Source organism: Grus americana, chromosome 21, assembly GCF_028858705.1.
Source record: "Grus americana isolate bGruAme1 chromosome 21, bGruAme1.mat, whole genome shotgun sequence".
Taxonomy (NCBI): Eukaryota; Metazoa; Chordata; class Aves; order Gruiformes; family Gruidae; genus Grus; species Grus americana.
The window spans coordinates 2672547-2700268 of NC_072872.1; the positions used below are offsets into that span (position 1 = coordinate 2672547).

Consider the following 27722-nt stretch of genomic DNA (forward strand, 5'->3'; position numbering starts at 1 on the left):
TTATTTTTTGGAGGGGGTCGGGGTGTTCCCCGTAACCGGGGCGCAGCGGCCGGCAGCAGCCAGGCCATCGGGTGCCAGGGCCCCCAGTGTGGCTGTGGCCAGGTCAGCCCCGAATGTGTGTCGAGGTGGGGGCCGAGAGCTCGGTGACCCTGGGGCCGTGGGTGGCCCTTTGCCCCCCCTGTGCTGGGCATCCTTTATCCCTCCCCTCCAAGTGTGGTTGTGTCATTCCCCCCCCCCCCCCCGCTTGTTTCTCTGCCCCACAGTCTGTTTCCCTTGTGGTTTCTGTCCTGATCTTCCTCCCACTCGCGGCCCCTGCCCACATCTTCCTCCTCCTCTTGCCTGTTCTCCACTGGCTTCCCTCTTCCTTCATCCCTTTCTCCAGTTATCTCCCGTCCCCTCGCTCCGTTCCCCACAGCTGGGGGGGGTGGGGGTGGTGGTGGTGGTTTTGGGGGGGGGGGGGGGTGTTGGGTAGAGAGCAAGCCACAGGGCAGAGGGGGTGGGATGAAGATGATGGGCGCCCTGGTCCCCGGGGGGAGTTGGTCTCTCTCCCTACCCAAGTTACACCCCCCAAGTAACCTAACTGGGGGGTGGGGGGGTGGTTTTTGTGTTTTCTTTTTCAGGTCACAGTGTCTGTCTGTCTGTCGGCGCCCTCTTCTGGCGTGTGTCCCGTGTTCCCCTCCTCCCCGACACCCTCCTCCCCGGCCCTGGGGGGTCTCAGCCCCCCCCCCCGGGGTTACACTGAACCATAAATGTGGGCAGGAGACAAATCTGGGGCGGGGGGGGTTGTAAATGAGGGGGTGGTTTGGTTATGCCCCCCCCATTATGTGTTTGCAGGACCCGTTAAGAAGAACGGAGCCCCCCTCCCTCCTGTCTGCCCCCCTGCCCCGGTGTCCGTGTCCCCCCCGGGAAGCGGTAAGGTGCAGAAATTTAGAAGACTAAAAAAGTTTTTAATAAAAAAAAAGAGACGGGGGTTATCAAAGTTTTACAGACCAAAAAGATCAGGTGTGTAGTCCTTTAACTTTTCTAAGTCATTTTTTTTAATTGATTAAAAACTTTTTTTGGTTTTAAGACTAGAAACTAAAAAAAAAACCCTTAAAAAGTAAAAGTGTTTACTCAACTTTTTTTTTTTTTAACAAAAATTAGGATGTCCCCAACTATAAAGAAACTTTTAATAATTAAAAAAAAAACCCTGGAAAAAAAGAAGTCTTTATACTGTAGAGTTTAACTTCAAGTAACTAAACTATAAGTAATTGAGACTTTCCTAAAATATTAAAAAAATTAAGTATTGCAGTGTAAAAGTTTTAAAAAAAAAAACCTTAAAAACTAAATTTAATCAGAAACTAACTCTAGAGAGTCCTCGAGCCCTAAATACAGACTGTAGTCTTATGATAACAAAAACTTTTACAGGTTGTGTTTGAGAGTCTGAAGGGGTTTCAAACTTCACTCAGTTCTCTTTATTAAAAATCTTTATTTGATATAATAATTTTAAAAGTTTTTAGACTATCGAGTACTCTAAAGTGTGTTTTAGGTCTAGTAGTTACTATACTCTAGTGCGATTTTTCTTTAAAAAGTTTTTAATTTTTTTAGTTTATTTCACTTTAACTACAATGTAGCTTTTCATGCAAAAAAAAAAAATTTAGACTGTTTGTTTTAACCTCTTTAAACTTTAAAAGTACCGTGTAAAACCTTTTTACAAGACTTAGAGTCTCTTTAAAAGTTTTTTTTTGTTTTGGTACATCTTATAATCTAGGTAAAACATCTCCCAGTTTTTACAGTATAGAGGCCAAACTTTCTGTGAGTCTCTAGACTTACAGTTTGACGGTGACTTTAGTTTTAGTGATTTAAAAAAACCTAAACCTGTTAAATTTTCCTGAGGAATGGTTTTTATTAAAACTTTGACTTTTTTTATAAAAAGGCCTTTCAAATTTGAAAGTCAAAAAACCCTCTAAGTTTCAAAAGAAAGGTCTTTAAACTCTAAATAACCTCTTTCTAAACATTTAAGTCTTAGGACTGTTTAACCGAAGATATTGTTAAAACCTGTAGGAGTCGGAGTCCAAAGAATTCAAATAACTAGACTTTTTTCTTTTGAAAAGACCTGAAATTGTAGTCTTAGACTAGGTTTAGACATAATAAAGTCAAAAAAGTAACTAAAACCTAATTGAGACTGTAGGTCTAATTATAAGACAGTCTTTTTTATTTTTAATTAGTAAGACTAATTAACTTTGACTTAAACCTGGTAATACAAATTTGTATTAAGAGACTTTTTGGGATTAAAGGCTTGAAAGTAAAAAAAAAAAAACTCCTAAGGTTTGAAGAGAATAAAGGTCTCCAACTTACAGTCCACAGTCTCTTGACTTTAGCCTTTAAAAACAGTTTTTGAAAGACAGTTACAGTAAAAAAAGATTAAAGTTTAAAGTCTTTAGGTTATTTAATGACTAGTCTAAAAATCTTGAACTAAACTATCTTCTGACATAAACAAGTTTAAAGTTAGACTTTACAGTATTGAAGTTTAAAAAAAAAAAGTCTAAAAAAGTTTTAGAGCCTTTAGATTTTAAAATCTAGTCTTCTTTAAACTTTCTCCATTAAGAAATAAAGAAGTCTTTAGAGACAAAAAGTCTCTAAGACCTTTTTACACATTTTACCGAAAATTTTCAAGTCCTTTTTTGGAAAAAGACTTAAAGGTCAGTACTCCTAAGTTTAAAGTTAATAACTGGAAAAGTGCAGTAAAGAGATTTACATAGTCTTAAAAAGTCTAATCATTACAGTTAAAGTCATTAGAGTAACTTTAGTGTAAAAAAAAAAAAAAACCTGTACAAAGTAAAACTTCTCTGCTTTATGTTGTAAAAATTTAATGTTGCAGTATAGACTCCATAACTTTAAAAAACTTTTCTTTTTGAAAAGGTCTTAGCTTAAATAGTTTAGAGAAGTTTTTGAAGAAACTTTGAGAAACAGGTCTGTAGAAGAAAGGTTAAGTTGTGTAGTCTTTGTACATTACACTTAGTAAATAAAAGGTGAGTTTAGTTTCTACAAAAATACTGTTCTAGACTTTACCACAAAAATTTTGGAGAGTCTAAATTAAGACTTAAGTCTTTAATAGTTTTAGACTTTTCTCTCTTATAGTTTAAAAATGTTAAAAAAACTCCCTACAGAATCTTTGACTCACTGTAACTCAAGAGACTTGACCTGTAAAAAAGACTTTGACTAGCTCTATATATAAAAAGTTAGCACTTTTGTAGACTTCTTTAAAGGTTTTATTAGTAAAAATGACATTGACTCAAAAGAGACTTTTTGTTTAGGTAGAAGACTTAGGGTGACATCGAGTCCTTACAAAAAGTTCCTTAGTAAAACAGTCTAAACCTGTAAAAAGGAAGACTTTAAAATTTTAGACTTTAAAGACTTTTAAAAAAATTTTTAAATTTAAGAAAAGACTCAAAGTTAACTAATAAAAAAGTCTTTTTTCTTACCAATAAAAAAAATACTACTGTCACTTTTTAAAAAAAGTTTGACTCAAACTACTCCAGTTAAAAAAAGAGTTTTAGCTGTACAAAACCCAAGACTTTGACTAGTTACTAAAGTTAGGTATTTATTAATAGTAAAGACTTTTCATTCTACCTTAGACTGAATGGCCTTTACATAGGTAACTTTTAAGACAAAAAAAAAAAAACCCAACTTTACTAAAGTTAAGTCATAACTTTACTTAGTTAAAAAACCTTGACCTTTAGACTTTATAGTCTAAGCCTAAACTAAGAGTATATCATTTTAGGTCTATAATAATCTAAGACTTTTGTCTATTTGTTTTTTTAAAGTCAGTTGTAGTTGAAACTGTAGACTTTTTTTAAAACTTAAAAGTCTGACTCTAAACATAAACTGTAAGAAAATCAGACTTCTGACTTAAGAACTTAAATCACACTATTAAAGGTTTACTATCTTTAGAACTTTGAGGTCTGGACTGTAGGGTTTTTTATTGTCTAAACCTTTTATGAGTCTTCAACTTAATAAAGGAACTTTTATTATTCAGAATAGGATGTAAGCGTTTCCTGTAATTTTTTTAAATTAAAAAGTTCCTAAGGTAATAATAACATAAAAATTTTAACCTACAGGTTTAGACTTACTCTTAAGACCTTTTTTAATGGTTTAAGACTTTAACAGTTTAAATGTACAAGAACTCAAAAGTTTAAAAAAACCCCTCAAGTCTTCTTTTAGGAAAAAAAGGTCTTTCTCTACTTGTTGTCTTAGAAGCCCTAAAAGTCAAACTTTTTAAAAGTCTACAGACCTTAGGATGTTAAAAAGAAGACTTTGTTTTTAGGTTGAGACTGAAAGTCCTAGACTTAAGTCAGAGAGACTGAAGAAAGTTCTTAAATTTTACTTTTGTACAACATGTTACTGTCCAAAAACTTTTAGGTTTCTTAAACAGATGACTAAAAAAGAAACCAAAAACTAGTTTTATCAAGATTCCAAAAACTTTAAAACTAGTTTTAAAATAAAAACCTTAACCTTGTTCAAAAAAGTTCTACCTTAAGAAAAGAATCTTTTGTTACTTTATTTTTTTAACTTTTTTAAATAACACCAGGTCAAAGATTAAGACTAGGTTTTTTAATAACTAGACTTTTAATAAGTTTTTTGTTTCTTTTTTCTTGACTTTTACAACCAAAAAGTCTAAATGGACTTTTAAAACCAGTCTCAGTTCAAAGAGGTTTTAAAGTCAATTTGCTACCCCTAAGTTAGAATTTTAACTTTAGTTTGTGAGTTGACTAGCTTCTTGTAGAGACTTGACTTTAAGTCTTAAGTACTTTTAGACTTTGTAAAAAGTCTAACTTTTGCTAAAATTCTAAGATTTCTTTTTAAACTTTAAATTTTTGTAAATCTTTAGTCTAGACCCTTAAAAAAAAATCTTAGACTGTTTTTGGAAAATAGAGTTTAGTCCTAAGTCAAACCTAAAAGTTTTGACTTCAGACTTTAAAACAAACCTTGTTTGTTTGTTTGTTTGAAATTATTCAACAAGTCTAAAGATCTTAAAGGTCAAACTTTTTACCTTAGGACAAAGACTTTAAGTCAAACCTTTTGACTGAGATTTGGTTTCGACTTAGGAAACGTTAAAAGTCTGAGTTTTTGTAGGCTCTTACAGATTTACAGACTGTTTTTAGATGCTAACCTAGTCAGTAAACTTTTCAAGTTTTCTCAAAGTCTTTAAAAGGTTTAGTCTTAACATCTAGAAAGGACTTGTAAAAGGTTTAAAAAAGGGTTTGTTTTTTTTTATCAAAAGGAAAAGTTTATTGTCAAAAAAGTTTCAAGACAAGAGTCAGGCCTTTGTCAAAGTTTCAGTTGTCAAGTGTGAGTTTTATTTGTCAAATAATATCTTAATAAGTTAATTTAAAAAGCGTTAAGTAAAAAACCTCAGAATCAGTAAAAGTCTAGGTGTTTTTTGTCAACCTCAAGACAATTCTCTCTTAAAACATTTTTACTGTATTCTAAAAAAATTGTAAAAAAGTTCACTTTTTACAGACTTATAAAACTGATTTGTAACCTTTAGAGTTTTAAGTCACCCCCTCAGTTACCCTTTAAGTTTTAAAGTTCACTAACAGTCCTAACCTAGGTCAAACTTTTGAGGTGGGGTTTTTTTTTCCCACACCTTAAGTTTTAAACTAAATTTGAAAAAGTCTTGTAAAAAACTTTATAGTGAGATACTCTAAGAAACCATTTTAGAGACTTTGTCTAATTTTAGTAATAAGGTACTTAGGTCAGTCCATTTAAAAAACCTTGACAAAGACTTAGAACTTTTACGAGTTTTTTACTATTAAACTTAACAAACTTTCCTAAACATTTTTTTAAGTCTTGTACAACCTTCTTAGACCTTAGGTAGTCAGTGAACTTTTTCTAGTTGTAAAACTCAGACTTGAAGTTTTTTAGCCTTACTCTTTAAACCGGTAAAACCTGAGTTTAAAGGATAAAAATAAAACTTTTTCAACAGTTTAAGTCTCCCTTAACCTGAGATACTTAAAAACCCCCACTTTTACAAAACTTTAAGACTTAGGACTTGATGATTGGACTCTTAAAAATCTCTTTTCAGTCAACTTTGTCTCAATCTTTCTGTTAGACTAAACCTCTTTTCTTAAAAAAAGGACTACAGTGTCTAACAGTCTTTTTTTCAAAAAAGTTTTTGTGAGTCACTACACATCTGTCTAGTCTTAAAAAACAAAAAAGGACTTTTGAGACTAACACTTTTTTTAAAGTTTAATAGAACTTTTCAGGTCTTTAACAACAAGTCTCATCTGTTAACCTAGTTTATATGACTTTTTTTTCTGTTTTAAAAGCTAAGCCTTAGGGTCATAGATTCATAGAGGTCTTTTTATTTTAGAATCTTTGATGATTCTGAGGTTGGAAGAGTCTAAGAACAGACTATCCCAAAGACTTTGTATCTGGGTCAAAACTGGTAAGGATTAGACTCCAAAGGTTGTAGATGTATAGTTTAATACTTATTTATAGTTTAGGAATTGGATTGCTAGAAAGGCTTAAAAGTCTCTACACCTTACAGGTGTTTTCAGACATTTTCTGTCTCAAATATTTTGGAGGTTAACATTTGAAAACAGAGTAGTTCTCTAGGGTCCTCTAGTGTCCTTTAAGGCTGAAGACACACACTAGTTTTTGGATCAACTCTACAGCGAGACTCCTAGGACGTAGTAGTAAAAAGACTCTCTACCTAGTTAGGCTCTAGTGTTAAGACTAACTAGTTAGGAGAGGTTTTTTTACTACTACGTCTTAGGAGTCTTGCTGTAGAGTTGGTGCAAAAACTAGTCATCTGTGTCTTCAGCCTTAAATAAGACTTTAGAGTCTTAGACTTTTTTAACTCAAACTATAACCTCTAAAAAGAGAGTCCAGACTACTTTGAAATTTCTTTTAGAAGAGTCTGAGTGTTTTAGAAAAGAGAAATTTTGAAGACTTTGAAATGTTGTGTTACAGTTGAAATAAACAGTCTTTTAACACTGTGCCTGAGAAAAACTTTTTACTCTAAGACTTTTTTAAGGTAAAAAAGTAGTGCGTAAAGTATGTCCCTAAATCAACAATTTTACACAAGCAGTCCTCCTAACCATGTCAAAAATTTTTGTTGTAAACATACCTAAAGTCCAAACTAAACAGTTACCCCTAAGCACTACACAGACTTGGTAACAACACTTACAAGAGGTGGTTGACAGACTTACCCAAAAGGTTTTCTAACCTTAAAGTTTATGTTCTTCCTTGAAAAACAGGACTGGTCCTCTATTTGGGGTAAAAAGTTTCCCTAAAAAAAAAAAAAAAATCTTTTAAAGTCTTTAGAGTTTTTAAACCTCTATTTTAAAATACTGTAGGCTGGTACTGTATTAGGAAAAGTAACTGGACCTAGCCTTTTAGAATAAGTCTACTATTACTTTAAAGTGTTTATTTAGGTATTTACTCTAGGTATATCATCTGGGTTTTAACCTAAAACCCAACCTAGGACTTTTTATGGTTTAAATACCTAGAGTAAACTAATAATAAATCCCTAACACTTAAAAATAAAAATGTATTCTCCGTATTAGGTATATGAAAAAGGTTGGGTTGTTTTGGTTTTTTTTTAGTATTTTACCTTAAACTAAAAAGGGAGTCAGGTGACTTAAGACTCAAAGTTTCAAGTTTAACAAAGTTTTAAAAGGAAAACCCTTCTAAATCTAAATACCTAAGCTTTCCATAAAATACTGCTCTTTCTAACCACTGCGACCTAAAATGCTGTCACCTATTAGGAAAAACCTAAAGGCTTTAGCTGTAGTTTTTACTCCTAACCCTAGGTCACAGTCTAAGGAAGTAACTTTTTTGCTAAACTGTGTTTTAAAGCAAACTCGTGTTTTACACTTTTCTTTCCCGGGCTTTACAATAACACCTAGCACAAGTTTCAGGTTTTTCCCTCTACGAACACTATGACACCCCAATCAACCCCCCAAAACCCCCAGATAAACAGCATTTTGTTTCTACACAAAGGTGGTAGTAGGTTTTGGGTTTGGTCTGACCTTTTATACTCTCAGGAAAAACACAACCAGTTGTTTTCCACAGTTGAGTGTTTGCATCCAACCTGAAACTTTAGATTAAACCTGCTGGAAAGCTAGGACCTCAAACTACTCTGATCCGGAGGGTTTTGTTTGGTTTTTGGTTGTTTTTTTTTAAAAAAAAACTACTTACCAACACTCTATATGCATGAGTGAGTGAGTGTAATTTAGTGAACTAGGGTTAGTTTATGCTGAGTGTAAAATTTTTTGGTGTGTTGTTGAACTCTTATCAATTATGAAACTGCAAGTAGTTTCTAATTTAACACACTCAGGTTTCAATGCAGTAATATTCAGAAACATGTAGTCTAATAATTAGACTTCAGAGAGAGAGAGAGAGAGAGAGAGAGAGAGAGAGAGAGAGAGAGAGAGAATGTTACCTGATGTAAAGTTTTTACACTTACAAATTGTCTGTCTCCCCCCAAAAAAAGAAACCCACTCTAAACTAAAAAAAAAAAAAAAAAAAAATCTTTGAAGAGATAGTATCTTAGGAATATCACCAGACTTGGAAGTTGACAGCAACATCTAGGAAAGAAACTTGGTTTTTAACAAGTTTGTACCTGTTTCTTTGAAAACCTTTCTTATTGAAATACACTGTAGTCGTACACTGTTTACAGATTGTCACACTTTTAACGAATTGTAAACTGATTTTTGTGCACCCTCTAAACTTTTCCTAACTCTGTAACTGTAGACTCTGTGTCAGTGTAGTTTTTTTGTTTCGATATGCTACACTTTTTTTTTTAAAGAAGTCACACACAGAGAGTTTGTTTTATCTCTAAATCTAGAGTTCTTTTTTATTTAGACTGTCTTCTAATAATTTGACAAGATTAGTGCAAACTTTTTAGACTTTTTTTTTTTTACTTGCACAAGTACAGAACTCATTTTAGGAGTCCCGCTTAAAGAGGTAGTGACTAAACACAAAAAGAGGAATTTGTTTTAGGGTTAAAACAAAACTTCAGAAGAACAAGAAGAAAAAAAAAATCAAACTTACATGCAAAAATTTTGGCGTCTTAGATTGTAAAGGTTTAATTTTTTTTTTTTATTCTAGACTTTTAGGGAAAAACTCTTCGATATAGAGTGGGGTTTTGGGAGCTTAGGAGTGCATTGTTTTGAACTCCAGACTGAGTTTCACTGTTATGCTGTTAGAGGTGGTTTTTGCAGTGACTAAACTTTTGTTTTCTAAGAGCTTTTCTAAACAAGCCAGTTTACCTTTTTTTTTTGGAACCGACCTTTTTAGAACTAAGTAACAAGTTTACTTATGAAACTTTACCTACAAAAAAGTTTAAAAAGGGTTCCAAAATTACTTAGTAAAAAAAATTTAATCAGAAACTGGAAACTTGAAAAAAAAAAAAACCCACAAACCCTGTAAAGTTTTTGATAAACTTGTTAGTTCAAAAGACTTTACACCCGGGGGAGGTTACGCTGGTAAGGTTTGTAAAGCCAATACACCCTGGCCAGTTTCTGGAAAAGTTGGACCTTACACCAATGTGTAAAATACCAAGAAATGAGAAAAGAAAACCTGAAGGATAGACCAAGGCATTACTCTTGCACAACAGTTTCTGGAAAAGCAGAGGCAGTTGGGGGGGAAACCGTAACACCAAGTCACAGTAAAGTTGTTCACTTGCAAACCTTTACCTTTTACTTACAAACCTAACAGTGCTTAGATCCAAAGCGGGGGGCGGAGGGAACCTGCCACGAAAAATTAGTATTATCTCACTAAACTCCTTTAAAAACTAATTTCCGTAGACATAACTTTAAACCATTAGCTCAGAAAGGTTGCCCAGATCTTCAGTACAGAAGTTAGTAAGATCCAGACAACATCTTACACTTCAAAAACTTTAAAGGGTTTTAATGTAATGTTCTTTTAAGAGCTTCCTAATTCTTCACCAAAAAAATCTGATAAACCTCTATACAACTTTAAAAACTATAAAAAGGCCTTATTTAACCTCTTCCTTTAAAAAAAAAAAACCACCCTTTTTTTTTTAAAACCTTTTCTGTATTCATTTTAGGGTTTCAGGCCTGAAAGAACCTTAAAAGACCTTAGGGGATTCACTTTCGTTTCCTTTAAACACACAAAAGCTTTCATAAACAGAAACATAGAAGATGTTTCTCCACAGGACATTTATAAATTTCAGGGAAAAAAAAACCCCTTAAACTCTAAGATCCAGATCTGTACTCAAGTTTTCCTTAAAAAAAAACAAAACCCACAAAACAAAAAAAGCCACATAAACTTTCACAGGAAGAGCCCTATTTGAAAAGTTCTTCTTTTATAATGTTTGCATACAATTCCTTCACATACACATTATAAATGAAGTTGCTGGTTTTTTTTCTGATATAAAGTCACACAAGATAAGTGTCTAAGTAGTTCAGTAACTCATATAACTTTTAATACATCATTACGTTACTTATTCTTTCCCTTTCCGCTCTTGAAATTTAAAAAAAAAAAATAAAAAAAAATCTTAGAACTTCTTCGGAACGTAAAGGGTCATTTTCCTTGGATAACAAAGACAATTCTAACACTGTGATAAAGTTTAAAAATGCTGTGTCACCAAGGCCTGTCAGGCTTTACAAACACCTCGTCCCAGGGGAGCCTCCTGCGGAGTCGCGAGGCTCCGACCTGACCCCCTCCCATGCTGCTTTCCACCCTCCTCTGCAGAGACCAGCCCAGGTGCGGCCGGGCCAGGCTCAGTCCCCAACGCCAACGAAGAGCTGGGACCCCCCCCCCCCCGGCTCTGCCGCAGAGCCTCCTCTCCGTTACCGGCCTGCGCCCGTTACAGCCTCACCGGCTTCCGCGCAAGGCGTTGGTGCGACACGCGCGGACTCCGTGTCCAAGTGAGCCCCTTTTTCCTCAACGACGCTCGGAGGAGCCACGTCCTCCAGATTCCGCCTCTGCGGCTTCATCATCCTCCCGCCTTGGCTGCCACTCCTGGAGGTCTCTCTGTCTTCTGGCTGGAGGGGAAACGCCGTCTCGCCCTCTCTCTGAGGACGGTCTCGCCTTCGAGTTATGCAGAGGCTGGGGCCTGTACCTCGCGCCGTGCAGGACACCCCCCCACCCCGTCGCTGGTTCTCCCCCTTGGCCAGGCCTCATGGTGACCAGCGCTCGGCCCGGCCTCGTGGCCAAAGGCAGCAGCGCTCCAGGCACACGGGCCAGGCCACACCGCTCCCGGCGGGCAGCGCCACGCCAGTGGCAATTCCCGCTCCTGACACAACTGATAGCGGGGCTCCTCGAACACTTCTTCAAAGAATTACAACAATGTTTCACAAAACGTTTTAAAAAAAAATAACGCAGCTCTTTTATAAAACTTCTAAATATCTGTAAAGTGATAAAAACGTAGTGTAAAACCCCTAGTTTTCTAAAAGTTCCATTTAGTCTACAACTGTTCAGTTTAAAATACAGTTCTTACTTTTTGAACCAAAGCCTGTACTTTCAAATCTATTCTCTTCTTTTTTTTATTATCCGCACCTTTTTGCAATTTGGTTGTAATCTACAAAAGTTCCATTTCTTTGCAGTTTAAAACTTCTTATTTGTAATAACAAGTTATTTTACCTTCATCTACCTAAATAAACCTTAACAAACGATGTAAGCCTTTGCTTCATTCTTTACTTTAGTTCTTTTTTATTTTTGAAGATTTTTTTTTGTTTTACCTTCTTTTCATGACTTTACGGAACTCATATCTTAAGAAAAGGGTTAAATTTTCACAAACAACTTTTCTTAAGAAGTACTGTAATGGAACACTAAAGAAAAAGGGTACTTTAAAACTTTAAGACGACCACCTTCACCTTAGGTTTTTTTTTTTTTTTTTAATACTTACACTGTCAGGGGTACTTAAAAGAACCTATCAGCTCTTTAAACCTAAAGATAATTTTTTTTTTTTGCTTCAGTTAACGTTTTCAACATAACATTTCTTTAAAAGTCTCAACTCTGCAGTCCATTTTTTTTTTTAATAGATCTTAAAGATGAACTAAACATTGTTATACCTTAAACTTTTAATACTTTATGTGAACTCTAATTAATTTTTGACTGAGGTTTAATAAAACAAACAGCCGCCAAACCACCACCGAGGAGAGAACACAGCGTTCCGGCTGATACACACGTGGCGCGTCAACACGTCGCGATACGACAAGCCCTGACACCAGCCAGCGCCTCCCACACGGGGTGGGGGTGTCACACCCCCCAGACAGGCTCTCAGTACCCCCTTCCCACCCCCCCTCCTTGGCCCCACCACGGGACAGGACCCACAACCCCGGCCCAGCCAAGCGCCTCGCCCAGCGCACTCCGCACCCAAGTCGGTGTCGCTGGTGGCCCGGGGGCACCGTGACTCCCAGGCTGGGCACCGTCCATCACGCTGAGGAGCTGCTGCCCAACTCTGCTCTTCCTCCTCCTTTCTCCTCCGCATCCTCTTCCTCACCGTCATCCTTGTCCTCCTCTTGCCACGCAGCTCCCCGCTGGGCCCCGGCAGCCACGACCAGACGAGGCTCCGGCGCGGCGGGCGGTCCTCACCTCCTAGGCAGCCTCTTGGCACCCGCTCCCATCACCATGGCCACCTCTTCTCCCAGCAAACCCCACGTCTCCCCCTCCCAGCCCCGGCTCCTCCCAGGCACCCCACGGCCGGGACGTGCGCATTCTCCAGCCGCCCTGGAAGGAGGCCCACGGGAAGATGCTGCGGCACAGGGCTTGCAGCCACAGCTGGCAATGCCACGCAGCTCCCAGGGGCCCAGGCTCCCTTGAGCCACCCCCCCACAAAACCAACCCAGGTCCCTCACGACCCCCACCTTAACAATCACCTGTCCTCAGGCATCCCAGGGCCACCAAGGTCCCCTGAGGCATCCCAGGGCCAGTCAAGTCCCCTAAAGCATCCAGGCATCGACCAAGCCCCAAGAACACACGCACACTCCCCCCCCCGCCGCAAGACCACCCGGCCAGACCCCAGCCCCGCTTCCTCCAAACCACCAGCCAAGCCTCAAGCCCTGCGGCACCGCTGCCGCAGCTCCCGCTCTCCCCCCCCACGCAACTGGTGGCAGCTTGCAGGACAGCTGCCCGCTCCGCCTTGCCCGGGACCCCGACCAGACCCGCCGCACAACCCGACGGACCCTCACGAGCACGCCGGCCAAAGCTCGGCATCGCCACCAACGGCCGCAGGGGTCCGCCCCTGGCTCCACCACCTCATGCCCCACCCCCACCCCACCGCCCCAAATAACCAGCGGGACACACGAGGCCGGCACAGCACATTTGCCTTTATCATACTCCAGATTTGTTGCACCGCCTGCCACGTCTTCAGTTCGCGCTTATTTTCTGCCGACAAGAAGACACGGGGGGGGCTCATGGTGAGACCCATGCCTGGGTGGGCACGGGGACAGCACGGTCGGCCCCTCCACGGGGGGAAGAGAGAGGGGGCACCCACCTCGTTGATCCAGTCGATGTAGGCAGACACCCGCGTGAAGACCGTCGGCTTCTTGGCCGTGTTGCAGCCCAGCCCGGAGCCAAAGCTGACGATGCCGTTCACCTCCCAGAGCCCATCACGCTGGCAGTTCAGGGGGCCGCCCGAATCCCCCTGCACAGGCAGACGGCCGGGTCGCTCAGCACCCGCCCCCAGGCACCCCACCAGCACACGCCTTAGGCCCGGGGCACCCGCCGCCCGGTGTTGCCCGCACTCACGTTGCAGCCGGAGACGACGCCGTCGCCGCCGGCGCACACCATGGTGGTGCGCACGTTGCTGCCCCACCAGTCGCTCTGGGAGCAGGTGTCGTAGTCCACCACGGGCAGGAGCGCCTGCTGCAGGACGTCGGCCAGGGGCCCGTTGGCTGCAACGACAGCCGGACCTCGCACCCCGCCGCTGCACCCGCCCCCCTCCCCCCCAACCCCCCGACTCCTTCCCGGGGACCCCCCGCTCACTCCAGAGGCGTCCCCAGCCGGTGATGTAGCAGGGGTAATTGTTCTCCAGCGTCAGGCCGGCGGGCGGCAGGCAGGCCGCCTGGATGGTGTCGCTCTCTTCCACCGGTTGCGCCAGCTTGATCAGGGCGATGTCGTTGCTACCGGGAGAGCCGAGTCGTCAGGACGGGGGACCCCAAGCTGCAATGCCCCCCCAGCTGCCCCCGACACGTCCCGTCCCCTACATGATGAAGAAGGAGTTCCACTTCTCGTGCACGATCGTCTTCTCCACGCCCACGGCCACCGAGCCTGGCTCGTCCTCCTCCGACAGGACCTGCTTGCCCAGCAGCACGCGGTACGTCAGGCTAGAGCTGCCAGCGAAAAGACAAGGCGGGGGGGGGGGGGGTGTGTGTGTGTCAGTCTCCACAAACACCTGCCTCCCCCCACCCAGCACCCCAACACCAACCTGATGCAGTGAGCGGCTGTCAGCACCCAGCTGGGAGCAATGAGGGTCCCGCCGCACGTGTGGTACCAAGACCCATAGCGGCTGTACTGCAGCGAGATCTGCAACGGCAGCGGCACGGCATCAGAGCGGGAGCGTCCCCCTCCCTGTCACCCGCCCCCTCCCCGTGCCCCCCCCCCCCTTACCTGCCATGGCCAGCTGTGGTCCCGGGCGTCTTCGCCACCCACCACCCGGGCACCCAGCAGCGGCGGCACGGCCGGCTGACCGCATCCGTAGGCTGCACGACACCCAGCAATGGGACCTCAGCAGTTGCCTGTGCCCAGGGCCCACGGCGAGTGCTGGGGTCCCATCCCCGCCCTCCCGTCCCCATGCCCGCACCCACCGTAGCCCAGCAGCACGGTGAGACACACAGCCCCCAGCATGGTCACGCAGTCCGAAGGTGCCACGGTGGAGCCGCTCACCCCTCTTATAGCACCCGCCACCACCGTCAGGGACCTTGGCATCGCCACTCCTGCCACCGACATCTGGCGAGTGTCACACGCTGGGGCAGGGGAGCCAGGGGGGCCCCTGGCCCGGACCCCATCACCCATCTTATCGCGCTTCCCCTTCCCGCCTGGGAACAGGCCCACCTGCCCATCGTGTGCCGGCACCGTGCCGCTGTGCCATGAGGTGGCACGGCAGGGACGCGTGGCCCCAAGCCGGGGACAGGCAGGGTCCCTCTCAGGGGACAGCTGGCAGGCAGCCCCCCCCCCGGCCACGTTCCCCCCTCTGCAGGGTGCCGGGCAGCCCCGCTGCCCCCCGCACTCAAGCACCAGCTGCCCTGCAATGCAGGACCCCCACCCGCTGACCCCCCCCGGCCCCACCGCCCCAGGGCAAAGGAGCCCTTATCTCACCTTCCGTGTGGCCAAGGCCAGCCAAACCCCCGCGCACACGTGCCCACGGGGCCACAGAGCAGGGCGGGAGGATCCAGCACTGGGCACGCAGGCAGATGCCAGCGGGGATGCTGAAGACCGCCTGCCGATAACAGCGTGCCCACCCACCGCTCCCCACGCCAATGTCCCAGCACCGCCACGGCTTGCCCCTGTTTGCCACCATCACCCACCCTGGGGGCAGTTCCGGCTCCGGCAGTGGCAACTGGGTGCTCGTAGCTGGACCCTGCTCCCTGGTGGGCTCCTTCCCCCCCCCGCCGAGCCTCTGCTGCTGCCATGACCGTGCCCCAGCTGCACCTTGGCCCCCCGCACAAGCACCCAGAACGCTTACTTACGAAATATAGTTATATTTATTTGGGATTAAAATAAAAAAACCAAAACACGCTCCCCCCGGTACCGCTGCGGGACAGATGCGCCTCTTTACAGCCACCCACAAACACAGGAGCTTCAAATTGACCGACGGACACCGCTCGTGGCTACAAACACCCACCCTCCTCCTGGGCCAAACACAACACGGAAAAACCAAAGACAGCTTTGCGAGCCAGCGGCTGCCTCTCCGAACACCCTTTACCAACACACAGAGACATACAGGCAAGCAGGTGCAGTCCCGCTCGGCCCCTCGGGGGCCGCACGCCAGCGGGGTGGGCTCCCACCCCCGAGCACCGCACGCACGCACACGCAGCCCCTCCGCTGGCACCCGGCCATCGCCACCCTCGCCCGTAGCACGCCCAGCTTTCAGCACGGGCATCACGGCATGCAGCGGTAAGGCAGCCGCACGCAGCGATGCCGACAGGCACCGAGGTGGCGTGACTGTCATGACACCTGGCACGGCCGCCCGGGCAAGCCCCTGTCCCGCCAACCCCACAGCGCATGCACAACACGCGACAGCCCGGGGCCAGGACGCGGCTCCTCGAGCCGGGAGCAGCTCGGCGGGGGGGGCACGCTGGGGACACGGGGGGGCACAAACAACACCTACGGACACCACAGGAAGGGTGAGGAGGAAGGGAGGGGGGAGCCGGGGCCGACCGGGCTCTGCCAGCAAGGCGGGCACGGTGCCGAGCCCGGGCCAGGAGCCTGCCAGCAGCGCGGCCTTCGGGGAGTCACAGGCAGCGCACGGCTCGGGCATCGTTCCCGGCACAGTCGGCACATGGCACGCACAACATTCCTGGCCCAGGCACCGCCGACCAGTCCTGCCCGGCCCCGTGGTGGCAGCAGCCCGTCACTGCTTGAAGGTGGACTGCAGCTCCTTGAATGCTGCCTTCCTCTGCTTCAGCTCCTCCGCCTGCTTCTTCTTCTCCTCCTGCTCTGCCTTGATCTCCTCCTCAAAGCGGCTGGCATCATGGATGGCTTGCACCTGCGGACGGTGGCACGTCCGGCTGGGTCCCCCGAGAGCTCCGCCAAGCCCTGCTGCCCACCCCCACATCTCCACCTCCTGCCCACCCGTTGTCCCCAGCGAGCCAGCACCAAGGCACCCTTGTGCGTCACCGTCCTGCGGCAGGACCTCTCGTGCCCCGGCACTTGCCTCACCTTGGCCTCAAAGAAGCTCTTGGCACCTTTCACTCCCTCCGTGGAGACGTCGATCTCCGAGAGCCGGGCCAGAGCGTGCAGCCCACTGTCCTCCTGCAGCTCGCCTGCCGCCGCCTTGCGGAAAATCAGCAGGAACTGCGAGGGGAAACGTTGGCATCAGCTCCCCTGAGACCTCAAAGCCACCGCAACTGCCTCCCCACCTTCTTATCACCACCCCGGCCAGGCACCGAGTGGCAGCCAGGGTCACCTCCTTGCCAGTGTGGAGCCCCCCCCCCCCAGCCCCTCACCTCCCGAAAGCTGAGCTTGCTGTCCAGGTCTTCATCCACTTCCTTGATCATGTTCTTCAGCCCCAGGTGCGTCTGTGGTGCCCCCAGCTTCTCCATCATCAGCTTCAGCTCCATCAGGTCAATGAAGCCATCCTTTCCTGCGTCGTACCTGCGGGAGGGAGGCACGGTCCCATCAAATCGCCATGGAGAGCGTGCGGCCCCCTGCCACCGGCTCCCCCAGCACCGGCACCCCTGCGTGCACCCAACAAGCTGGCTGGGGAGCGAGATGGGAACAACGACGACCTGGGTGCCGGCAATCTTGGGCAGCTCGCCAGACCACGGCAAGCCGCCGGTGAACCGCTAACAGCCCTCCGGAGCATCATCATCCAGGATCACATCCGCTTCCACGTGGCACTTGGCAGCAGAACCCATGGGGACGCTGCCAAACCTGCCGCTGGCTCCCTGGGCCAGGAGCCCGAGGCACACGCACCCCTTGACTGCCGCAAAGCATAACGGCCCACGGCGCTAAGCCCCCCGGGTGCCGCTCCCCCCAGCACCCCTTGGACACGACCCACCTTCCTCCTGTCTGAGTCGGCAGCTTGCCCAGCTCACAGGGGTTCAGCACCGCGCAGGGGACCACGAGCCCAGCCAGCACAGCCACCACCCCTGCCACCTCCTCCCTGCGACACTGAGCCTCCACAGCTCAATGCTCCCATCTGCTCTGAGCCCTCGGTGTCTGTGCTCCAGCCCTGGCCAGATGCCTGCGCTTAGCTGAGGGATCCAGACACGTCTCCTGAGCCTGGTGACGGACCCCACCTATAACCACAGTGCCGTCCCATCCGGCCTCCCACCAGCCACCCGACCGGAGCCGGCAGCTCACCGCATCTGCAGCGCCGCAGCACCGCCGGGGCCGTGCTGGCAGCACGCTGCTCCCCTGTTCCCTGCAGCCTTTTGGTGCAGCACAGCAGCCTCACGCTGGGGAACTGGCTGGGGGGGTGGGGGGGTGGTTCACGTCCCACAGACTCAGCAGCGTGGGCGGTCGCTCTGCCCACGGTGCCCTTGCAAGGCTCGCTGCTCTCGTCTCTCCCTACCGCCCTTCCAGGGCACGACGCAGGAGGAAGGCCCTGTGGCACGGCCCAGGGCAATGCAGAAGCAGGCGTGCAGCTACTCGGCTGCAACCATCGAGACCGGGTGTTTTGTGGGTTCGGTGGATTGCCTTTTCCGTGTCTGCAGGCACTGCGGGTCCGTGACTCGTTTGCAACTTCTCTGCTGTGGTCTGCCGTGTCCGTGTTGCAAGCCGGCACCTCCCTGCTCTCCCACGCTGTCGGGGGCCCTGAAACGGGGCTGGCCCCACACCAGCCCCGCTCACCTCTGCCTGCTGCTGCCACCATCGCCCCAGGAGCCAGGCTGGGGGCACGGACCCCCCCAGGCGCTTTCCACCTCCAAGACCCCTCTCAGAGCATCACACCCAGAGTTTCTCTGCAAGGGACACGTTCGCTGGCCCAGTCCCACCACCTTGTCCTGTGCGAGCCATCCCCCAACTGCAGGGCGCTTCCTCACCCTTCATCCTCCCTCCATGATTTCTAGGCACGGGGACATCCCTCTGCTTCTCCTGAGGAAGCTCCCACAGGGCAACATCTCCTCTGTAGGGAGATAAATCCCTCCGAACATTGCTTTGCCCTGTACAGCCACCGCGTCGCCAGACAAGGATAGCGGCGGTGGCAAGGGCAGCCTGGCAGGGCTTGGCTTGACAGCGTCCTTTCCTCCCGAGAACCCCAGGGCCACCCCGCCACCTCGCCGGAGGGCGTGCAGCACGGCACTGCTCATTTTGCTGCAGCGAGACGCTGCAGGTGTCAGAGCAAACACGTCTGCTTCGTACGCCCGGCTCCCTCGTCTGCGCAGTGCCGGCCAGACTCCCACCACACGCCGGTTCCCCCCCCCCCCCCCCGCACCACCATCTGTGCCGCGGCCGGAGCACCCGCGCCCGTGGCCGCCCATCACCGCAGGCACCAGGAGCGGCCGCTCTGGCTGAGGTTCTTCCCCTGGGGACCCCAAACACGGTCCCCTCCGCCGCAGTCTCCCTTCACGCTGCAGTCCACGAGACTGCTAACAGCAGCCTGTGCGTCTCGCTGCCGTGCCCACGCGACAGGGTGACAGCCCTCCGGGAAGAAACGGGGCACGGGGGTGTTACTCGCACTGCCAGGGACACCGAGACGGCATGCCTGTGCTCCAACCACCCCCCCCCCCGCCAAGGCTTGTGCTTTGGGGCTCGCTGCCTCCATCCCCTTCGCTTTCTCCAGCGCTTGGCCGTACCCAAGCTCGACCACCCAGCACGCTTTTGTGTGGATTTCTGCCCCCCCCCTCCCGGTGCCAGCCAGGGCGAGGGGCAGCAGCACACCCACAGCCATGCCTTCACCCTCTCCATGCTCCCCGCAGCCGCGCTGCCTCCACGCTGCCTGCACAAAGCGCCCAACACGCCGCGGGCTCTGCGGGGATGCTCTGGGCCGTCCCACTCGCCCCTGGCTACTCACGCGCATCCCGGCGTGACCGTGGTCACAGCCACCCCGATTTCTGTCTCCCTGGGGAAATTTCCAGGGCTCGATGCTCGCTGCCAGCTTCCCCTCCCTCCTGGGGCCGGGGGCCGAACTGGTGGAGTCACGCTGCACTGTGCGCGGTGGCACGCAGCAGCACGGCCAGGGATGCTGGGGACACGCCGCCTGCCCACGCTGCCCTGGGGGCTGCGCCCCTGGCAGAGACACGGGGGCCCCTCAGCACTGCGGCACAGGGTACGCAGGGGTCCCCTGTGGTATCCTCCAGCCCCCCTTCCCCAGCCTCAGCACAGGGTGCCTGGTCCCTCTGCCCAGGAGATGGGGGCCAAGGGGTCCCCTCTGCAAGGATTTGGGGGTGTACAGGGGTTCCTCCCGCAAGGAGCTACGAGGAAGGAGTGCCTGGCATCCTTCCTTCAAGGTGCTAGAAAAGGGGGAACTCCGTGGGATCCCTCCCTGCAAGGAGTGGGGGGTGTCCCTGCCATCCCTCCTGCAAAGAGCTGGGCGGGGGGAGCCCCCTGCAAGGAGCTCTAGGGGGTTCAAGGGGTTCTGGGGGTCCCTCCCGCAAGCTGCTGGTGGGGCCTGGGGGGTCTCCCCTGCAAGGAACTGGGGGGGTTTCCCCCTGCAAGGAGCCGGGGGTGCCTCCTGCAAGCACGGGGCGGGGAGCGCAGGAGCAGCATCTCTCCTGCCCGCAGGAGCGGCCCCCCCCAGCAGCAGGCGGGATGCCGGGGGTGCCCCGGCCGGGACCCGGTGATGCCACCCGGGGGTCCCCCCCGTCCCCGCTCTCCCCCGTCCCCCCCCCCTCGGCACTCACTGTCGGAAGAGCCGCTCCATGTCGCGGAGCTGCCGCCGGGAGAACTCGCGGAACTCCCCGGCGGGGCTGAAGACGCGGCGGCCGCCCCCGGGCGAGCCCTCCACCCCCGCCCGTCCCGCCGCCGGGCTACCCGGTCCCGGTCCCGGCTCCGGCCCCCGACCCCGCCGCCCCGCCAGCTCCTCCGCCGCCGCCGCCGCCGCCATGGTGCCCGGATGGCCGCGCCGCCCCGCTCCGCTCCGCCCCGCTCCGCCCCGTCGGCGGGGGCGGCCCCCGGAGGGGCCGGGCTGCAGCCCCCCGGCCTGGGCTGCTCCCTTCCCGGCCCCGCAGAGAGCCGCGTCGCCGGTCCCTGCCCGCCCTCAGCCCCTCACCGTCTCCCCCGCCGGCTGGGGCCGGGGGCGCATCACTGGCGGGTACCGCGCTGGTCCCCTGCACCGGTGGGAGCTGCCGGGGATGCAGGTGCCAGGCCTTCGGATCAAGGGAGCAGCCCCAGGTGCACCTGCAGACACCTGCGCTCCTTCCGGCTCCATCCGTTAGCCATCGGGGCTTTGGCAAGGGTGGGATCGAGGGGACGAAGGTCACACAGGCCAGCCCGAAAGCACCGGGGAAACCCGCGCAAGATGCCCGCGGCACGGACGGACGGGCTCCCAGCACAACGTCCAGCTTACGCTGGCATACGAGGTCACGCCTTGCCCCAAAATAAGGCCAGGCCAGCGGACAGCTGGAAGCCCACAGCACATCCAGGGGCAGCAATAGGCCGTGCCGATAACCAGAGCCCTGCTCGCCGCCGTGGCACAGCCGCTCGCCTCACGGTCCGCCCTACAAAGTAGGCATCGGCCACTATCGCACGCCCCGGGGTGCCCCGCGGCCCCAGCCAGGCTCTGCCCGCAGACGATGCGGTTCCTGCGTCAGCAAGCCGCAGCCCCTTTGTGCCACTTTTAGACCTTTCTATCCTAGTAAAAACCCGTCCCCTCCCCCTCACCGGGGTTTTGCTCCCATCCAAATTATCCTCGGCTGAAAAGATCCGCAGAGGACTCGGCCCAGACCGCTCCGAGCGACGCAAAGGCAGAGCGGCTGCAGGGGCAACGGGCGTTGGCCGTGCCCGTTCCCCGCAGAGATCCCCCCCTCCCCAAAATGCCGCTGCTCCCCAGAAACCAGGGTCTGCTCTCACCCTTGCTACCAGAAACAGCGGCAGCAGGACCGCATTTGGTGGCGACAGCGGGCAGGCGAGCCCGTGTCGTCGTCCCATCCCAACCGACCAGGACTTTGCTCTCGTCTGCCCAGGCTGCTCCTCACGCTGCTGCTGTAACGTACCACTGCGGCCAGCGCGGCTCCTCTTCTTACCTTCCCGTTACTACGTGGCAGCTCTCCGCGGCTCAGCTCGGCACTGGGCTCCGGCCTTCCCGGGATGCTACTTTTCCTTACTGCATCGTGCCTCACGCTCCAACTCCCCCGTGACACCGCGGGGAGCGGAGGACATGGGATTTGCAAGCTCGAGGGACAATTCCACCCAGCCAGGCTTTCGCGTGCTCGAGGCCACTTCAGCAGGGACAGGACAGACCCCACACCAGTGACTTCACATGTATTCTGTACACACTGGCTTGTATTCACACACACACGCAAATACACACATATATATGTATTTATGCACACACGCGTACACAGTGGGCTGTGTCCACACAACCTTTTCTATTACCGTAAACCCCACCATGCAGTGTGGGACACGTGCTGCGGGAAAATAGGGTCGTAACAGCCCTACAGGCACACCAGCACGCCCAGGAGCCGCGGGAGAGTGACAGGGGCTCCCCAAAACGTGCCCACGCCTTGTGCCACGTCCAACGCTACAGAGTACGAAACGCGATGACCCGCTCCTACCGCGGACCTTCGCCAAGCAAAGGCTCCCATGGTGGCACCCCTACGCGCTTCCCGTCTTGAAGGCTTCTGCCGTGCGCTCTTTCGCCTTCAGCTTTCCCGAGCAGAAAGGCTTCTTGGCTCCAGGCTGCAGAGCAGAGACACATCCAACACAGCGTTCACCTGCGAGAGCCTGGCACGGCCTTCACACCGCCTGCGGGACGTGCGTGACCTCCCCTTCTCCCTCGCCCTAGCACAGGGTCCCATCCCATCGATACAGCTGCCTACTCGCCAGAGCACGGGGACGTTCGGCTCCTGGGGCTCCCGGTGTCCCCGCGGGCCTTGCTCACCTGCCCCCACGTTCTCACCTTGCGCACTTTGGCCGCTCGCAGCAGCCTCTTCTCCTGGTTCAGCTGGAGCTGCGTCCTCTCCAGAGCCTCCTTCAGCAGAGCCTTCTCTTCTGCTGCCCTGTAGGCTTCATCCTCCAGCTGGGACATCTCCTCCTGGCACCTTCGCAGGGACGCTTGGCTCAGCCTGTGCGAAACAGTGTGGAGGGTGTGTGGGTGGGTGTGTGTGGGGGGGTGTGTGTCACCCACATTGAGTCCTTCGCCCCCAGCTGGGCTCTGCCTGGGAGAGGCGGCTTTTGAGCAAAACTGTATCGTGCTTGCATCCCTCCGAAGACCACCCCCCCCGTGGGGTGACACTAAAGGCCATCAGAGCAGCTGGTGCCTTGTAAGGACCCACGCACATTTCTGTATCTTCCCTGTTCCGATCCCTTACACCGGGGAAAACCCCCTCTCCTCCTGCCTTCGCTGAGACCAAGATGCCACCTCTTCGAGGCTTCCCCCACCTCAGCCCCAGCCCTGTGGCAACGGCCACGATCCCTTCGGTTCAGTGTACGAGCCCGGAAGAGGGACTCTGGGCGGCTGTGCCAGCACCGCTGCCTTGGAGATCGCTAGCAAACCTCTCGCCCATGGCGGCATTTTGACACCGGCCCCGCAATATCTTTCTACACTGCTTTTTCCGGTGCTGCGGCCAAACAGACTTCTGCATTCGCGCAGCAAACGGCAGCGGGGCTTGCACAAGCGCGCTCAGGGGTTCCTCCCTGCTCCCCGACATGTAACCTTGTGCGGCAGCTCGCGGAGCGGGAGTTTCACCTTCGGTCTGGACAGCCCTTCCCATCGCTCCCACGCCTGCCCTGGTCCCGCTGACGCTGTCCCTCCACCCCAGCCGATGCCACTGCTCCCAGGGGGTCCGGCCACCCCGGACCTGGGGGTCTGCCAAGGTTTCCCCCTCTCTGTCACTGCTCACCTGCATAGGGCACCGTTGCAGGGAACCGAGAGGCCCTTTCTCTGGTTCTCCTAAACAATGAACATTTAGACTCCGGCCACGACACAACCAGTCCCAGGCAGAGGCACAACCAGGCATTTCTCAATGGCAAGGGGCTGCACCACTCCTTTCCCCGAGCCCCCCATCACTTGGCACCCCAGGACTAGCTCCCACTCGGACCCGTGGCCAGCAACAGCCACCTTGCCTTTCGGTACCTGAGCTGCTCCACGCTGGCCTCGTAATCTTTCAGCATTTCTTCTTTTCTCTCCAGGCGACTCTTGAGGCTCCTGACCTTCTCGTAGAGCAGCTCCAGGGCCCTCTGTCTCTGCAGTCCCGCTTCTTCCCTCTCCTCCTGAGGAAGGTCCTTCAGAGACTGCATTCCCGACAGCTCCTGCACCTTCATCAGGCTTCCCAGAGCACCAATTATGTCCAGGTACTGTGGGGAAATTTGGGAATGCTTTCTTTACATCACATCACACTGCTCAGCCATCTGCTTTCATACTGCTCCACCGAGGGAGCGGACAATGTCACAAGGAAACTGCCGCGACACGGCGGTACCCATACGAAACTGGTGCCGTTACTACAGGCCTATCTTTGACGTACCATCTTCTCGCTGAGGTCTGTCACGTCAGCCATCTCCAAGCTCATGGCCCTGTGTGAGCCCCCATTGTTAGGAACGTGGCCGAGAACCTGCACAGACGGGGGAAGGACCAACGGAGCCCACAGATTTCCAGGCTTTGGGTTGGAGCTGCCGCGAGCCTCCCTTCCGCTGCACTGGAAAACCTCCCTGGCAACGCCGCGGTTCTGAGCCCCGCACCTCGGTCAGCCTGCGGCGCCAACGGCGCTGGGCAACACGCTGCTCCTGACGGAAGCCGCAACCCCTCTGCACGCGCTGCCTTCCCTTAGGCTGCACCTTACACACTGCTGGACTTGACGTCTCCCCCTCTCCCCGCCCCCGGCATCTTATTTAGTATATCCGAAAGCCTAATTCTCCCTTTTCCAGGGAATACTTTTCCAACAAAGCCATGAGCACCAGTGAACACCAACATTGCCTTCTTACCTCGCCGGCCTTCAGTTTTGTTCCCGCCATGGGCGTAGGTTCCTTCTCAAGAGCCATTTTCTGGACTAGTTTCTCCGGTAAGTCTTTCGTCAGGACCACCAGCGGCTCCGAACCCTTCTTCGTGACAGCTGGGGGGCAAACAAACACCCGCCGAGTTGCTCCGCTCTCCCTATGACGTGCTGTGGCTTCGTACCTCGGCCACGCAGAGGCTCGCCGGGCTTCCCCTCACCGAGACCATGCATGGAGAGGGATGCAGAGGCTACAGAGCCAAGCCCGCACCGACCTTCCCTGCAGACATCGCTACGTGAGTGTTCGGGCATTGCTTCCTCTACTTAAAAGTAGGACGCAGACCTATTTTTCAGGTGGCAAGTCAGAGATTGCACCGCAACCTGCTACTCTACTTGTAGCTTCTAACAGACACGGCACCGCTTTTCCAGACTGCTCTCGATACAGTGACGTGCATGATGGAAAGGGACCGGCAAGCAGACAACTCCCGCCACGTACAGTGCTCGCGAAGCTTTGCAAGATCACACCGCCTGAGGCTCGGTTCCTTTCGGTCACAGCTGCTCACTCTCGCCTTGAGGAGAGCGGCACCCGAGCGTGGGGGTGATCGGGCACCGAGTCGGGCGTCTGCTCGTTTCTGGCTCTGCCTGCACGGCAGCTACCGCTGAAAAACCCACCGCCAGACTCCTGCAAACGCCACCTCCTCACGTGCGTGCACTTACCAACGCTCGATGCCTGCCGACCACACCGAGTGCCTTTCTAAAGCCTACAGCTGCACTGCGGGCTCCTCAGCCACGTTTTCCTATCGCCTGCGCACGTTACCGCACGCGCAAGCACGGCAGAGCTGACCTCACAAGGGACAAGCCTGAGTCCCCGGCGCAGCCCATCGCGCCTTCCCCAGCGTTACACGCTCCACCGGCACAGACCCCACGGTCTGCCAAAGGCGGACACGTCTGCCCTTTACAGTGACAGCCACGCTTACCTGAGGGCCCCCTCTTCTCCAGCAACTTTATTCTCTCCCGGAGCTCGGCCAAGCCTTCTTTTTGGCGCTGGATCGTTTCCTCGTGCCTGAGACCTCGGCATTGCGCGCCAAGGTCAGCCAAGTCCGACGCCGGCTCCTGGAAGAAGCAGCCCAGCCGGTTCTCGCCCAGACTGCATCTGGGCAGAGAACGCAAGCTCAGCTTAAACCTGCCTTAAACGCAGCCTTGCTGAAGGACGCTGGTCACTTGGCACGGGCCATGAGCAAAGCCCACGGAGCGTCTCACCCTACAGCCTCTCCGGGGATTTGTGGGGGACAGGAGCGGCATCACAGACCCCTTTTCATGCTCCGCTGCGCCAGCCGTGCTCTGGTGAGGACATAAGCCCTGCAAATGCTCCAGAGAGCCGGGACAGGGACGGCACGTGGCATTTTCCTCTTGCACTTTGTGCTAACACGGAACATTTGCTGTTTTCTACGCACAAATACCAATACACTTCCCGGCCTGCATCTGTACGCGATCTCGTGCATTATTCTCTTCTAAGCTACCCCCGTACACGCAGATGCTTGCGGTTCCCTGCTCCCGCCCCACCCAGTTTGCTGCATCGTGCGAAACATCCAAAACCCTGTGACGGGGCAGGCCCGGCACCACAGCCCGCACACAGCTAACGTCAGCTGCAAACTGCCCGCTCGGGTCTGGCCGCCGTCGCCCCGTGGCACTGCTCGGTGAGATGCTGTTCGCTCCCACAGCCGGGGCTGTGGCTGGGCTGCGCCTCCCTCCTCCCCATCGCTCTGTGTGGAACAGGACGGGCGACACCTCCCGCTCGTCATCTGGCTGTGAGTCACCGCTTGGCCCCCGCACACCCAGCCTTTCCCACTGGCACGCTGTGGGCCACCCTTGCGGTACAGGATGTACTATTTCTACACAGCCCCTCCATCTGCTGCTGCAACCACCTTGGAGTTCTTGCCATTTCTAGCGCCGGGGACATCAACAGGGGATTCAGCACAGGAGACAAAGAACCTTCCTCCCCGTCCTGCGTAACGAGCTACCCCTGCTCCTGCACGTGTTCAACCCCGTAACTGTTTTTGCATCGCCAATATAGCCGGCAAGGTTGGAAAAGGGAGAGAACTTGCAAATCTTTCCGCTGCTGTCCCCTCTAATCGGCAATTCTCACCGCCATTAGCGCACGCAACATGTCTCACTTCCAAAGCGCCGTACAAACATCGGCTCGTCAGCCAGTGGCAATGCCTGCGCAGGAGCGCTGCCGGCTCGCAGGTAGCCCTTGGCTAGGGAAAAGGTGGCCAGCGGTCCTGCCTTCAGCCAGCTCTGCGCAGACCCGAGGCCCGGCTGGGCATTGCCGGGTCTCACCGCCACGCCGAGGAATATGGCGCGTGTGATCGACGCTCTCGGCAGAGCCAGATCTCGGCAGCCCCTGTACGGACTTACCCTCTCGGGCACTTCATCTCCTGCCTGTGCTGACGTCCCGGGAGCATCCTCTGGCTTTTCTGCCGCGTCTCGGGAGGCTTCCTTCTCCGCTTGGCAGCGGGCTCGGGCTTGCCTGTGCCAAGAGACGAGACCATCGTGGGACACTGTGCCGGAGCAAGGTTGTCCAAACGCCTGGAGGAGAGCGGCACCCCGGGCAGCCGCCGATGAGCACCACAGCATGGGGGGAACATTCACTTAGTTACAAGAGACTTAGTTACACAGCCACTGGCACGGGCACCGCTACACCCCCATTTCTGTTCACGTGGCACTTCCATAGAGACCATGCGGCTGCTGAGCTCAACTCCGATGCTCTCACCCGTGCCTTCTGCTCCCCAGGAGATGCCTGAACACCACCGGCTGCTGAGTACCTTAACTCTTCAGATGCTGCTTTCAGGGCTCGATCCTTCTTCTCCACGAGGCTGGACATCTGGGAGAGCTTCTCCCTGAGCAGGTTCAGCTCCCGCTCTTGGCATTTCACCCGGCTCACGTTCTGCTCCAGTTCCACCTTCTGCTCCTCGTGCAGCTCCCCTAGGCGCACAACAGCGTCATGGGTCA

General features: G+C 51.9%; 3 protein-coding genes across 9 annotated transcripts in view; all 3 read right to left on the reverse strand.

Annotated features, from left to right (window-relative positions):
- Window positions 1-13266: 13266 nt before the first annotated feature.
- Window positions 13267-14833, reverse strand: CTRC (chymotrypsin C). The gene is made up of 8 exons (XM_054849315.1): window positions 14766-14833; window positions 14569-14660; window positions 14387-14484; window positions 14166-14291; window positions 13945-14081; window positions 13708-13853; window positions 13454-13603; window positions 13267-13344 (listed from the first exon to the last, which is right to left on the reverse strand). Exons 1-8 carry the CDS (start codon window positions 14803-14805, stop codon window positions 13327-13329), a joined length of 807 nt encoding a protein of 268 aa, XP_054705290.1. The 5' UTR covers window positions 14806-14833; the 3' UTR covers window positions 13267-13326.
- Window positions 14834-15646: 813 nt separating this feature from the next.
- On the reverse strand, window positions 15647-19911 carry EFHD2 (EF-hand domain family member D2). 2 transcript variants are annotated; one of them, XM_054849334.1, is made up of 4 exons: window positions 19637-19911; window positions 17127-17274; window positions 16840-16974; window positions 15647-16666 (listed from the first exon to the last, which is right to left on the reverse strand). In XM_054849334.1, exons 2-4 carry the CDS (start codon window positions 17238-17240, stop codon window positions 16532-16534), a joined length of 384 nt encoding a protein of 127 aa, XP_054705309.1. In that variant the 5' UTR covers window positions 17241-17274; window positions 19637-19911; the 3' UTR covers window positions 15647-16531. The 2 variants fall into 2 exon arrangements, with proteins under 2 accessions (XP_054705309.1, XP_054705308.1); XM_054849333.1 differs by lacking the exon at window positions 19637-19911 and adding an exon at window positions 17986-19038.
- Window positions 19912-22080: 2169 nt separating this feature from the next.
- Window positions 22081-27722, reverse strand: part of FHAD1 (forkhead associated phosphopeptide binding domain 1) — a 33054-nt gene continuing 27412 nt past the window's right edge. For 3 of the 6 annotated variants that reach the window (XM_054849316.1, XM_054849318.1, XM_054849317.1), the window contains exons 20-27: window positions 27536-27695; window positions 27129-27240; window positions 25688-25823; window positions 24703-24830; window positions 24246-24332; window positions 23858-24078; window positions 22682-22847; window positions 22081-22461 (exon numbers count right to left, since the gene is read on the reverse strand). In XM_054849316.1, the coding sequence (XP_054705291.1) occupies window positions 22378-22461; window positions 22682-22847; window positions 23858-24078; window positions 24246-24332; window positions 24703-24830; window positions 25688-25823; window positions 27129-27240; window positions 27536-27695 (1094 nt within the window). In that variant the 3' untranslated portion in view covers window positions 22081-22377. The other 3 variants (XM_054849319.1, XM_054849322.1, XM_054849320.1) reach the window with 3 other exon arrangements.